The 13,577-nt window shown below is 35.3% G+C and overlaps 1 protein-coding gene across 1 annotated transcript; it reads right to left on the bottom strand.

Moving 5' to 3' along the window:
* Window positions 1-2,365: 2,365 nt before the first annotated feature.
* Window positions 2,366-13,209, bottom strand: LOC147854137 (inositol diphosphatase DSP1-like). The gene is made up of 6 exons (XM_087332208.1): window positions 13,020-13,209; window positions 11,895-12,147; window positions 4,760-4,853; window positions 4,581-4,638; window positions 3,594-3,637; window positions 2,366-3,040 (listed from the first exon to the last, which is right to left on the bottom strand). The coding sequence occupies exons 1-6, from the start codon at window positions 13,132-13,134 to the stop codon at window positions 2,798-2,800; spliced, it is 807 nt and encodes a 268-aa protein (XP_087188334.1). The 5' UTR covers window positions 13,135-13,209; the 3' UTR covers window positions 2,366-2,797.
* Window positions 13,210-13,577: the final 368 nt, after the last annotated feature.

Below are 13,577 nucleotides of genomic sequence, written 5' to 3'. Positions count from 1 at the left end.
GATATTGTAGCTAGTGAGGCATGTAAGGAAGCTTTCCAGACTAGTTTGGGACACCAACATACCTCAGCTTGTACCCATATTGTTTTGCGATAGTCAAAAGTGCCATTGCATCGGCCAAAAACCCAATATACCATGCAAAGACCGAGCACATTGAAGTGCAATACCATTTCATCTGGGAATCAAAAGCTTCTAGCTACATTTAACCTTGGGGAAGGTTGTTTCTCTAGAAAAATGCAGGAAATGCATTGACCAAAGCTCTATCACACGATGCGCTAGAGTATTGTTGTGACTTGATTATTAATCATCAACTCTTAGGTTTGGTTTGGTTCGAGAGTGTCAAACTCAAACCATTTAAAAAAATTAAAACTTCAACCGAATCAAACCACAAAACTATTTAAACCGATACCATTTAAACCAAACCGTTACTAAAAATTCAAGCTCAAACCAAACAAATTTAGAGACTTTCAAACCTTTAAACTATTAACCTGTTAAATCGCGGTTTCACAGTTGGGTTTTGGTTTTCACATTAGGTCAAAATTCAAATTTTCATATTGTAATTTTAAAATTTTTCAATATTTCAATATTTCAAATTTCAAAATTTTTTAACTGTTTGAATCGTGGTTTCAAACTTTTAAACTAAAAATTGTTAAACTAATAAAGGCTTGAATCGAACCGGTAAACCCCCCAACCCAACCGAACTAAAAGCAAACCATTTACAAAAACCTAAACCTAAACCAAACCGTTTAAACCGTTGTTAGATTCAGTTCAATCCGAACCATTGCCGATTGTTAGACTTGATGGGAAAGACTCAGTTCTTCACATTACACAATTTGGTCTTATGTTATATTGTGTAACATGTTCATCAAAATGGAGATTGAGGTCCTCCACAAGTTTCCCATAAGTTTTTGCCAGATTTGTTTAGCCTTTTAAGTAACAATTGGCAACAGTTCGGTTCAAGAGGGTCAAAACCGAACCATTTAAAATTTTGGAAACCTGAACCAAACCAAACCAAACCAAACCACGAAACCGTTAAACTGAACCATTAAAAAAATTCAAACCGTTAAGCCATTAAACCGGTAAAATCGTGGTTCGGTTTCGGTTTTTAGCTTAGGTCAAAATTTTTGTTTTAAAATATTTCATTATTTACATTTTCAAAAAAAGATTTTCTAAAAATGTGAGAATAAGGCATGAAAATGAAAAGATTGTTTTAAAATAAAAAAATAAAATTGAAATTTAACAAAAAATAAAAAATAAAAAACCGGTAAACCGCAGTTTCTAACTGTTGAATCCGAACTGAACCGTTTAAACCGTTAAGCCATGGTTTCGTAGTTCAGACCGAACTGTTGCCGATTGTTACTTTTAAACTAATTACTAAGTAAAACTGAAAGCTTAAGCTTCCATCTTTAATGTCTTTGGGTCAATTGTTACTTATTGGGGTCTTTTCAAAGCCTTTTATTTCGTGCTTGTTCTCATTAATCTTCCATGATAACTGATTAAGGGTGATGAAGCAGACTTAACTTTGTTTATGCATCTTTTGCTATTAAGTCTAGAGTTTGCTTACTCTTTTTTTTCTTTATTTATTGGAGTAGACTTACAAGTGGATTGATACCCACTTCCACTTGTCTTGCCAACAATAGAGTAGAGTTTCATAGACTTAGGAGTGGATTGACACCCACTTTCTATTTGTCTCGCCAACAATAGAGTAGGCTTTGTCCCAACCCTATACACTTAAGCTCTAGGTTAGTTAGGTAAGACCATCTAGAGAAACATGTGGTAAGCCTAGCAAACATCCCCACATTGGGTGGGTTAGAGGATCATATACATACTTGCAATCATGCTTAGCTTGACCTTTAAAAACTTAGATAAAGTCTACATTATTGTATCAGTAGATAATTTCTTGTTGGGTGATTGCTTTCCCTCAAAATAGATGGGAATGACAAGATAGGGTAGGCAAAGATATCACGTTACAATGTAATAATCAAGAGAACATTGGTAGGGACAAATAGCAATGGGCAAACCAAACCAAACCGTTTATGAACTCTCAATATTTAAACCAAACCATTTAAGAAAAAGTTGAAACCATGGCTTAACAGTTGGTTCAGTTTGAGCCAAAAACCGTGCCCATTGCTAGGAACAAATGTAGATATCTCTTCTGATCTAAATTCTTCTTTGAAGAAGAGAATGAAAATTTCCGGCGTGCAATACAATATTGGCAAGAAGAGCTGATAAAAATCTCTTTGAAAATTGATATCCAAAATTTCTATAATCTTTTGAGCAATTATATACTAAAAAACTGTAGAGCATTTCTTATAGTAAATTCCAATCAAAATATCACAGCCAACATATACCTAAAAGAAGACAAAGTGCTGAAAAACAAATCCTCATATTTTTTTATTGGTCTCGATTTATTTGTGTTTGGCATAAATTCAACAAATGATACAATGCTGAGCACTATCCATGTACGTCTGAGCATCGGAATAGCGCATCAAATACTTGGTGGAGATGCAGATTGGCCGAGACTTGGTGAAATCATCATCATCCACATATATATTTGTCATCAACAAAGGGGAGTCGATTATTCGAGACTTTGTGAAAAAAATCATCAATGATGAGGGCGAAAGTTAGAGGGGAACGGTTGGAATTGGGAAGATTAAGCACATACGCCAACGTTAGCCAACGTCAAAAGTCAAATGTAGAAGGGCCTTTCTGAAATCATCGGAAACGATGTTTTTATGTCTCGTAGAAACTTGCTCTTGGGCAAACAATACGAAACTCGAGGCCGCAAAACTATTGATATCTATGATGAGCTAGGAGGGCCCAAATGTGGTATGATTTCATGATGTTTCCTACACTTTGTAGTAGCATGGCAAGCCCAATGCGGAGTTGGACGTTTAAACGAGGACACATCAAAGAGTTCAATAAATTGTTGATCAGAGACCCTTGCTTTGGTTCCTGCAAAGCGTTGATACTCGTCAAATATAGGTGTTAGAGCAAAATTCTGCACCTTTCTAAGGCACCCAACTAGACATCCCGTACGATGCTGCAAAAATTAAGATCCAAATTTAGAATCGATCGGTCAAACTCTGTCGCAACTGAAGACCCATTGCATCACGGAATAATCTATTGGGCAGTGGGCCAGTAATTAGTGATTAGTTTATGCATTAATTTGTTGATTGACACATTGATTGGCTCTTAATACCTTATTTATTATTTTTATAACTGGGAGAATAAATAGTTACACAGGATAATCCATTAATCTGTAATTTGTGGGTAATTATAAAATCATGATCACTGGCTACCAACAATTATCAATTCAATCGTAAGTCTGCATTAAATCAACCTCTTTCCTACAATTATAATTTTAGGCTTTCCTTGATTTACTACTATTTAAAAAATATAGCGCCTAAAGATTCATTATTGAATAAATGGGCTGATATAATGAGTATGTCCCATTTTTTTTTTGTATAACCAATGTTAACTCATTAGTTTATAGTGTGCAGTTGACCATTCATCAAGTTCTTACTATCAAATACGTAAATGAAGTTTTAACTAATCATTCAAAATCATAAGAAAACATGAAAAAATCTACATACCTTTCCTTTCCGACAATGAATCAAGACAGGCCGATTATTCTCATCTGCAAAATCACCACAAATGTACAGCATTTGAATTAGCTAAACAAATTCTACAAATTCACAACATTACAATGCTATTTTCAAAGTAAGAACAAACTCTATTCCCAAACTTATGTTGGTTGTTTATTACTAGTAATATCATGTAATTATGGTTTTTGGTTTCTTATTGTATGATTTAAAATATTAGAAGAGGCTTTAAACTTATAATAATAAGAATAGGTCTAAAACAAGTGTGGACTAGCACTAGGTAAGCTTTGTTTGCACTGTTTCTTACTTTCATACAATATCGATAAATCAATATTGTCTATGACATGAATTGAATGGAAAACTAACAGAAAACTCAGCAAACTGTGGCTAAAACATATGTTATTGTAAATAAATTATAAATACAGCTTTGCTTCATAATTAAACACTCTAATAACTATTTAAAACTCAAGTATTCCCTTGACCCAAAACTTATTGGTAAATGATAATAATTAACCCGTCTTTACTTTTACGAAGCATTTAAACTATGATACCTTCTTCATGGGGTGTGTTTTACGTTCATGCAAAGAGTTTCTCCAAAAGAGTTTTTCCAAGCCTTGACAAATATCTCCACTTCATGAATATACTGTCTCTCAACACTTCACTATACGATAAGGACATGTATATTCAAAACACCCTTCTTGCCTAATTATACTATATATATAACATGATTTTGTGATTTGGAATCTTATGTTCTTCCTATTCAATCTTATACACATCTAGGATTTGGTCCTGTTTTTGAATCTTACCATTTGGCTCCACAACTCTTAACGCTTGGTCTAATTATGCAAGCTATATCACATGATTTGGCTATTCTGATGTTAACACATTCTTTCCATTTAAGCTTTAACTCTTGGTTCCTAAGATTTTTGAGTTTCCATCACTTTCTCAATAGTCATATCAGTAAACATCATCACGCACCTAGGATCACTTTTAGAGCCTCCTGAATCACATTGTCGGGGATATTCACAAATGGTTCCTGTCATTGCATGAAATTGTACTTTTTTGAGTTTGTATGTCTCAATAGAGATGGTAAAAAAACACAAAAAGAATTTACTTAAATCAGGTATTAAATATGTTAGTGTGAGCACTCAATATACCTTTGTCCCTTCTATGCCATGATGAAAAAGTTGAATATTTTGCTCCGTCAAGAATTCCAAGAGTGAAGATGGATATGGCTCAAGACAAAGATAACTATAGACAGAAAGAAATTAATCATGATCACTCCTACCTTAGTAGAAGCCTTATATTGCAGTCATCCCAATATGCATTACATTGTTTAAAACTCCTCTAATGCTTTCTAATGTAGAAATCAATGTATTTATATATGACATGCCCTTCCAAGTTGCTACCATGGAATCCATAGACTTACTATGAGTACAAAATACTCCAAAGTTTATTAGTTAGAATTGCCAAAAAACTCTTCCTACCAAACAAGATTTGCAAGGTATTATTTGCCTTCAAACCCTACAACCTATGTATTTCAAATCTATCACATCTCATTAGATTAAATATCAGAATCTAGTGCTAAGTTTACAAATATCAAAGAATCTTCTATTTGTCCTCTCCATTAAGAGGGCAAGCCCAGAAATTAATGGAATGAGTTTTGATATCAATTGTGTTTGTATGAAGTAGAAAATTAACTTTGGACCCAAGTATAACACTTTCGAACATGAAAACGTAATATATAGATAGCAATTTGTTTTAAACGCTCATCTTTAAATATTAGTTTACTAGCAGAAAAATTTCCTCGTTCATCAAAATGGATAATAAAAACTTATAAAAGAGTTGCATTTCACACCTATATGTATATTAATAACTTATATAAGTGGCATGGTTCATGGATGTGTATAACTAAATAGCTTATATAAGTGTCATGGTTCATGGAATATTGCACCTCAAGGCTCGTTATATGAGTCAAGTAACATTTTGACTTACAATTTGTTTTCTTTTGGCAATGCTCATTGCAGATGCACTGTGTAACCTTAAGCCTATGTAAAGGCATAAATCTACTCAATCATCACATGGATAAAAAACAAGTTTGATATTCCATTTAAATTCCCAAGATACCAGCCATCTACACTTGAGTAGATATATCTACTTCTTTTTATAAGTAGAGAGATATGTATTATTTTATAAGTCTCAATTCCTACGAATCCTGCATAATGCAACCTTGCTAGAAAGGTGAGACATGAACTTAGATTACTTTTTTCGTTTGCATAATTTGTTACCTTTAGACTCTATTACAATCAGGATATAGGTTAGCATTAAAATTCGAAGGATGAGCATGATGAGTTGCTCCTTGAAAGAATAGTTTATAAGAAGGAACAGTAATCACACAAAACACTAGAATAATAGAGAACAAGACCAAATGGGAGAAGTGGTTCCCCAGCAATTCACTTTTTCCTAGACATATATTGGCATTGGACTTTGATGTGTTTGCTGCGCAAATCAAGTCCATGCAATAGTAAAATACATAGCTTCAATTGTCACACTAAAGAATGGTGGCGTGAAATTGTGGAGATGATAATTGCATTTGGAGATGTAGCCAAATCACCTCAATATGGCACACAATTGGCTTATTCTTCACTTTTTGCGGAAGAAAGATCAAATGTACGGGGCTGTTTTCTGTTCCATGATATAGGTCGTAAAATGAGGCTAAAAATTACAGAAGGGATAAGCAAGAATGGAACTAACATCATGTCCATATCTGTACATGGAGGTCCCAGAAAAACACCAGAATATATGTCAATGTAAAATACCATACATGGAGGTACAATTGTCAGTTTGAAGTTTTTCATGCTTTTCATTACCACGTCATTCTTCCGTCATGTATAATTGTTCCACGTGTAAAGATTTGTACTTAGGAGAAGCATCCTTTCACTTTCAAGTGTTGTGCACTAATAGCCATCCATGCTCTCTTTGGGTTCTTTTTTTAAGACACAATGCATCTTGTATCTCGTTTGTCAATTTCATAATGACTCCATTTCTTCCTTTTGAAGACATGATATTCTCTTTTTACATGTATCCATGCATCCTTTGATTCCAAAGAGGCCTGAACTTCACGTTTTATCATACCATGAATTATACAGTTGCAAATTACATTTTTTGGAAAATGACCATTTATTCTCAATATTGTTGAGATGTCGAGTTTCTCTATACACCTTATGTGTGGATACACATTCCTTGGGTCATGTGTGTGTAAAGTTCACTCTTAAAATAAATGCATGGGAGATACTCATAGTATTGAATGAAGTAGATACTGTTGATATCTCAATCACTCTTCACTCAATGTAGATTGGTGCAGACTTCTATGCAAGTACACAAAAATTTATATAAAAGCCAAGCTACTCTCTTGTAGTCAACGTTGGTTACCTTTGATTCATGGTTGATTTAGCCTTGATATTTTTGTAGCTTTACAATTGTATAAACATCCCCACTTTGCTAATACATTGTCTTTGGTTAACATTGTGTATTGCTTATCTCTCTATTCTCTCTAGCTTATCTCCATTGTGTATACACTTAGGCTTCGACACAATTATATCTTTATTCTTTATCATGAGGACTGCAGTGACACATAAGCAAGATGTCAAAATAAGTATTTTAGCTTTTGTCGTCTCTTTTATACTCACTTTGCCATCCAGGGAGTGAGAGGGATTAACAAATCTCAATAGGAGAAAATGGCTATGAGACTGAACAGAAGATTTACATTGTAAAATTTTGTCTCGTCTTTGAGAACAATGAACCAAAATAAATATATCTAAATATATGGGTACTAAAGAATCTAGGTATCTGAGCATTAAAGGATAGGAACTTATGTAGATTGAAACTTTTGCCTTCAAAAGATCACCAAGATCGGCCAATCCAATATGGAGAGATCTAAAAAAGGAGGGAAGCATCTTTGATGTCAGGTGATAATAGCCTTTATCTTTCAATGATGACAGTAGCAAGGCCATGGTCCAAATAGCCATGGCCTACATGCATGACACATTGCTATTGCTTGATTTATTGTACTGGTTGTATCTACATGCATAACACATTGTTATGTTGTCAATTAACATCGTTATCCTTCAGCTTACTTTTAGCTCTTTTGAGTTCTAACATAATGGAAAATATAGTCTCCTTCCAATTCCACCCCACAATTGCACAATTTGCAAATCCATTCATCCATATATTTGAGAAAGAAAGAAAAAAATCTACATGTCTCATCTTTGAGAACCATAAAACGATATATATAAGTGGTACTAAAGAATCTAGATACATAATAGCTTAAGATTCTAAACTTGTCTTGAAAAAAATACCAACATGAGTCGCTTTACGATTGAGAAATCTTCAAAGCGTGGGAAGTAGCTTTCGTACTTAGTGATAATGGCCTTTATTTTTCAGTGAGAAGGGTCACAATGTCATGGTCCATAAGGTTGTGGCCTATGTGTGCACGTTGCTATTGATTGATCAACTGTAACCCTTTTTAAGTATCTTGAACAAGACCCCATTTGTATAGTCTTCGATTCACTTGTAGCATGAAGAAAGTGATGACTGTTTTATGCTGTTGAATGATTGTGGGCATATTGTTCTCCTTTGGTAACTTCTCTCTTGCATTGCAAACACCTTTCGCCAAGCCTTCTAGCAAGAAGTGTCCGAAGAACTGTTGGTCTTCAAATCCTATGACCTTGCATGGTGGGACAAAGGCTTATTTGAAGATGCAATGGTATCTCCATCTAATTTCATGAAAAATACTATCTTCCGATTCACCGCCTACACAATTGGCAGATCTGTTCTTGCATAGGTTTCTGTACATATGTATATAATATATGGTTATCTCAATTTCTAACTGATTTGAAGATAGCATAAGCTGCCCTATCACACTACAAAGTATACGAGGTATATGTGTATCCACATAAAAAGGCCTGATAATAAATCTATCCTACTTCATGTCTATAATCTTCCTAGAAAGAGATGTTGTGAGGTTAATCTATGTTTTCCCATTATCAAATTTATTGATATCAGCTCAGATCACTACATTTTTTTCCACTTTAGTCGTGTGTTTGTACTTATTCCGTAACAACTGGAGATAGATAGATTGATTGATTTTGTTATCGTCCTCGGATGTCAAATATGAGCTATGGGACCAAAAATATATCATTTTCACACAACATGTGAAAGTGATTGGCAACTCTCGATGTTCAAGAACTTTACTAATGAATTTCGCAATTGAGAGTGCACATTGTGATTGTGAGAGAAATGCATGCAAGGATTGGGTTTGATCAAAGATGTGTGGAATGCATAGTTGAATGTGATCAAAGGCAAAGCATTGTATGAAAATGTGACACTAAGACTCTCAAACTTGATTCAAGCAAAGTGTGCATAGTCGACTACTGTCACGGACAAGAATCGAATCTCCAACCTCCCATGTCATATGACAACTACTCTCATCACTTGTGCCCCAACACCCTACCTCACATCATAGTGATTGTGCAATAAGTCATATAGAAACAACGGTTTGGATGGTACATAACGGCATGGGCACAAATATGTATTGGTGAACGCAATTTTCCCTAACGACCTTTAGTCTCTCCTAAAGTCCTTGCAAATAGCATGACATCATCTTCATACATCAAAAGCATGAGGGCTACATTCCTGGTGAGAGTGGGCATCCTTAAAATAACCAATAGTAGTACTATTGAAAAATCTGAAATTATATTGCCCATATGCACACAACATATAACTTTCTCATAGATTCAGAAATTGCAAGCATATATTCACTTGGCACACCAAGTACCACCAAAGATGCTTAGGAATAACTATATCAAAAGCTTTCTTGAAGCGTACGAAACAACAATATTAGCCCTTGCCTCTCAAGAGACTTTTTTCCATTAGTACTCAAGGTGACAAGGTGGCTATGGTTTTTGGAAAGCTTGTTGTTCATAAGCTCTCTTACTACCTTTTCGACCTATGCACTTATCTTTGATTCCATTATAAATCCAAACAGTTGTTAGAAGTGACACAACCATGATAGCTTGATAATTGTTTACATTATTTACATCTCCACCTTTATGTAAAGGTTTGATCCAATCACAAGACATGTCATGTTGCAATACATAACTAACGATATTGTTCATCCATGCATGTGCTTCTTTTCCCATCCATTTGAGCATTTATAAGTGATATGACCATGATAAATTGATAATTGTTTACATTATTTACATCACCATCTTTATGTAAAGGTTTGATCCAATCACAGGACATGTTATGTTGCAATACGTAACTAAAGATATTGCTCATCCATGCATGTGCTTCTTTTCCCATCCATTTGAGCATTTCAACCTTTTATGCATTGAAGATCTCTTGCATTTTAAGAAACAAATTTCTTAAACTCAAAGTGTACATCTTCAATTGTAATGAAGGGATGCATGTGTGAAAGAGAAACATAACACATCATCTTCTTGGTATTTGATTACTGATATAAGTTCTGACAATGCATAGACTAGTCCATAAAAATTAAGTCACCATAATTGTCCACATGTTTCCCCTTTTAGTTCTTTCATGTGTATGCCTCTGTAAAAGGACAGGGTGTGCATACAATTGCCTAAAATATGGCCATTGATAGTGTAGTGGAGAGTAGAGATTCCTAGCACGCACAAACATAATAAGGATCGCAATGACTATCAATTCATAGAAAGGCAAGATGTACCATTCCCTAGTCAATGGCTATTGTTGGTAGAACTTTGAAAAGTAGAGACTACTCCCATGTCCACTATGAATAGTGTGAATCTTTAAGTAATAGCAATCAACAGTGATAGCATGGTCATCATGAACTATTACAAATGAGTAGATTTTTTCTTACATGAGATAAAGATGCATCATAAGGTGCGTCAAGTACTCTAGTGGACAAAGTATTCTCGTGTGAAAAATAAGAGTGCATTAAGATTTTCACATAGCTAATAATTTACAAGAATATTTATTAACTTTTAGTGCAGAGAAAAACAAATAAAGTTTGTGATGAGTGCTGCTTCTATTCATCATGCAAGAACAGTTGTGGAGAAGAAAAAAAAGAGTTAAGCCAAAAAAACCAGATAGAGGAGAGATACCTCCTAGGGATGGTGATTGTAGAATTGAAGAGAATGTCGCATAATGTAGAATCTTTTCAGTTGCAATGGATATGAGCAACTCGGGAAATTTCCTCCAAGGAATACTCATCCAATCCAATAGCCATTAATGTCTGAGTTTTGATACAAAACTGAGACTTCGCCAACCATCCAATCATGCCCTGATGCTGTCTAATGGTCTAAAGGCACACATGAAAACGGGTCCTTAGGACACTTGCTAGACTAGGACTAAATGTCAGTTGGAAAAATCTGAACCAAATGGGTTGCGATGATACAGAAACCAAAACTAGAAGTTTCTATATAAATACCACAATTAAATATAACCTTACCGAAAAGGAACACTCGCTAGATTGAGACTAAATATTGGTTGGGAAAATCTGATCCAAATTGGTGGTGATGATATAGAAACCAGAACTATGAGAAATTTCTGGATACATGACACAATTATACACAACCTTACCAAAAATGGATACGATCTCAACTTGTAAGAAAATAAATGCATTATTAAAGCCTAAAGTTCTGTAGACCTAGTAATAAGACATCACGGAGTCATATTCAGATTCCAAATAATTCCTATTCAGTAAATCCTCAAGTGATGTAAATTTGGGAATCAAATTCCAATCTGAATATTCCCATTTTATGGTTAATGGAACATTCCCCGAGCCAATCGATGGAGAGAGCAAATAAATGTTACTCCCATCTGTTGCGGTATGCCATAGAAATGCATCCGAAATCCAAGAAAAATTATTTCTATCCATGGATTGAATGAATAGGCACAAGGTTGTGAAGGTTCATGATTAAGTGCTGACTAACATTGATAGTAGTAGATGAATGTGTTGTTGAGGAAGAAGATGCCCTTGTTCCTTAAAACACAAGTTGAATTTTTGAGCTTGTTGATTATCAAGTTCAGACAAGTAAATATTTCTTTCTATTAAAACACTATAATTTTGTAGAATTTTCATAATTTCCTATTATTTCATGCATGAACAGGCTGATTAGCACCCAAACATATGCATATGATGCGAGCATATGGGAAAACCATCACCATTGGCCGGAAAAGCATAAAATGAATACAAAGGAGCATTCTAAGAACCCTACTTCTAACCCTAAATGAAGAAAGTCCACTTACACGATAGATCTAAGCTTGAGGGTTCGCAGAAATGGGATGTTGCTCTTATGAGGGTAACCAGATCGGTAAACTCCCTCATCCACCATAGCAAAGTTGAGGGGAGGGATGAGCAGACTCCTCGTATGCAGCATCAGAATCCGGTCTGCTTCATCTTCATCGTCGTCGTCGTCATCATCATCATCATCTTCTTCTTCTTCTTCTTCTTCTTCTTCATCATCATTGTCATCATCCTCTGTTTCTTCTTCTGTTTTTCCTGCAAAGTCATCACATTATCATCATTAGCATATCACATCACATCACACTTCCAGTTTCTCTCTATTCATCATACATCCTTACTCTCATTCATCATACACATCACATCACACTTCTACTTCATCATTGTTATCATTATCACACCATATCTACTCAGGTCAAGATCCCCTACCATCAGCACATTATATTCTTCTTCACCTTCTCCTTCTTAATCTTCTTCTCGTATTTCATTCTTCTACTTTTCCTTCTTCATCTTCTTCTCACATTTCATTCTTCTACTTTTCCTTCTTCATCTTCTTCTCCCATTCCATCCTTCTACTTCTCCTTCACTATCATCATCATCATTGACATAAATATCTCCTTCTTCTCCATCCATCCCTCACCATCACTATCATCACTATCACTATCATCATCATCATCATCATCATCAGTATCTCCTTCTTCTTCATTCGTCCATCACCATCACTATGATTACACCATCTTCACATAGCCATGTCAGCATCATCACGAAGATGTCATAATCTTCTTCTTCTTCTTCTTCGTCTTTCTCGTGGCTATGGCTATGCATCATCTCGAAGATGTCATAATCATCATTTTCTTCTTCTTCTTCTTCTTCCTCCTTTGCTTCATGAAGATATAACAATCATCATCATCATTTGCACACAGTCACCAGCACCATAATCAACACAACCTCAAGGTCAACACCATCAACATCACACCATGATCATCTCTGCCATAATCATATTCACAGTTCACCATCAATATCACACCACCAACGCTACCATCGCGATTGCCACCGCCGCCGCCATCACTATCGCCCATCTTCATGAGGAAGAGAACATGGTCAATTATTAGTCAGAAGAAGCTTCATACCTGCCATAGCTACCTCAGAGGGGTGCACATGATGATCATTGACGTCAAAATCACCATCACCATCATCATTCTTGTTGGAACTATGTTGAGCGTGAAGGTCCTGTACGGCACTCATTGTTTTTCTCGAAATGCTATATATCTCCTCAGATGCAACTCAAGTTCACAGAACAAAAAAACAAACCAAAAAAACAAAAAAAAAAAACCGCCCAGAGAGATGCAATCAGAGCTTTGGAAGGCGAATTGGGTAGAAACATCAACAAGAAGAAGCAGGCATAACCATGGCAATGGCCATTCCCAAATGCATAAGAGATGAGAAGGGGGAGGAAGCTATGGACATTCTCAAAAGGTCAATCAATGATCAAACCCAAAACACTCTTCTCTCCTGTTCTTTAAATCTTCTTCTACCAGTAGCTACTTCACATCTCTCTGCCTCTGCCAATTTTGGGCTCTCTCTCTCTCTCTCTCTCTCTCTCTGAGGAGAACATGGATGGCATGGGGGCTGCCTCTTCTCTCTCAAAAGAACATTCCACAGAATATTCCAAACTTAAGAATCTTCTT

The sequence above is a fragment of the Azolla caroliniana genome, unplaced genomic scaffold, assembly GCF_043228905.1.
Source record: "Azolla caroliniana isolate FFs.n. ecotype wild unplaced genomic scaffold, voAzoCaro1.0.p SCAF_16, whole genome shotgun sequence".
In the NCBI taxonomy this organism is placed as follows: domain Eukaryota; kingdom Viridiplantae; phylum Streptophyta; class Polypodiopsida; order Salviniales; family Salviniaceae; genus Azolla; species Azolla caroliniana.
Note: the sequence above shows the minus strand (reverse complement) of the source record. Positions and strands in the feature narration are given on the sequence as shown.

What these genes read in the sequence shown, in the direction of transcription:
- LOC147854137 (XM_087332208.1), bottom strand. Translation starts at nt 13,134, where the DNA reads ATGAGTGCCGTACAGGACCTTCACGCTCAACATAGTTCCAACAAGAAT. An exon ending in ATGGCATAGAAGGGACAAAG is followed by an intron (nt 4,639 to 4,759) that starts GTATATTGAGTG and finishes ATGCAATGACAG; the next exon opens with GAACCATTTGTGAATATCCC. An exon ending in TTCATTGTCGGAAAGGAAAG is followed by an intron (nt 3,041 to 3,593) that starts GTATGTAGATTT and finishes TAATTTTTGCAG; the next exon opens with CATCGTACGGGATGTCTAGT.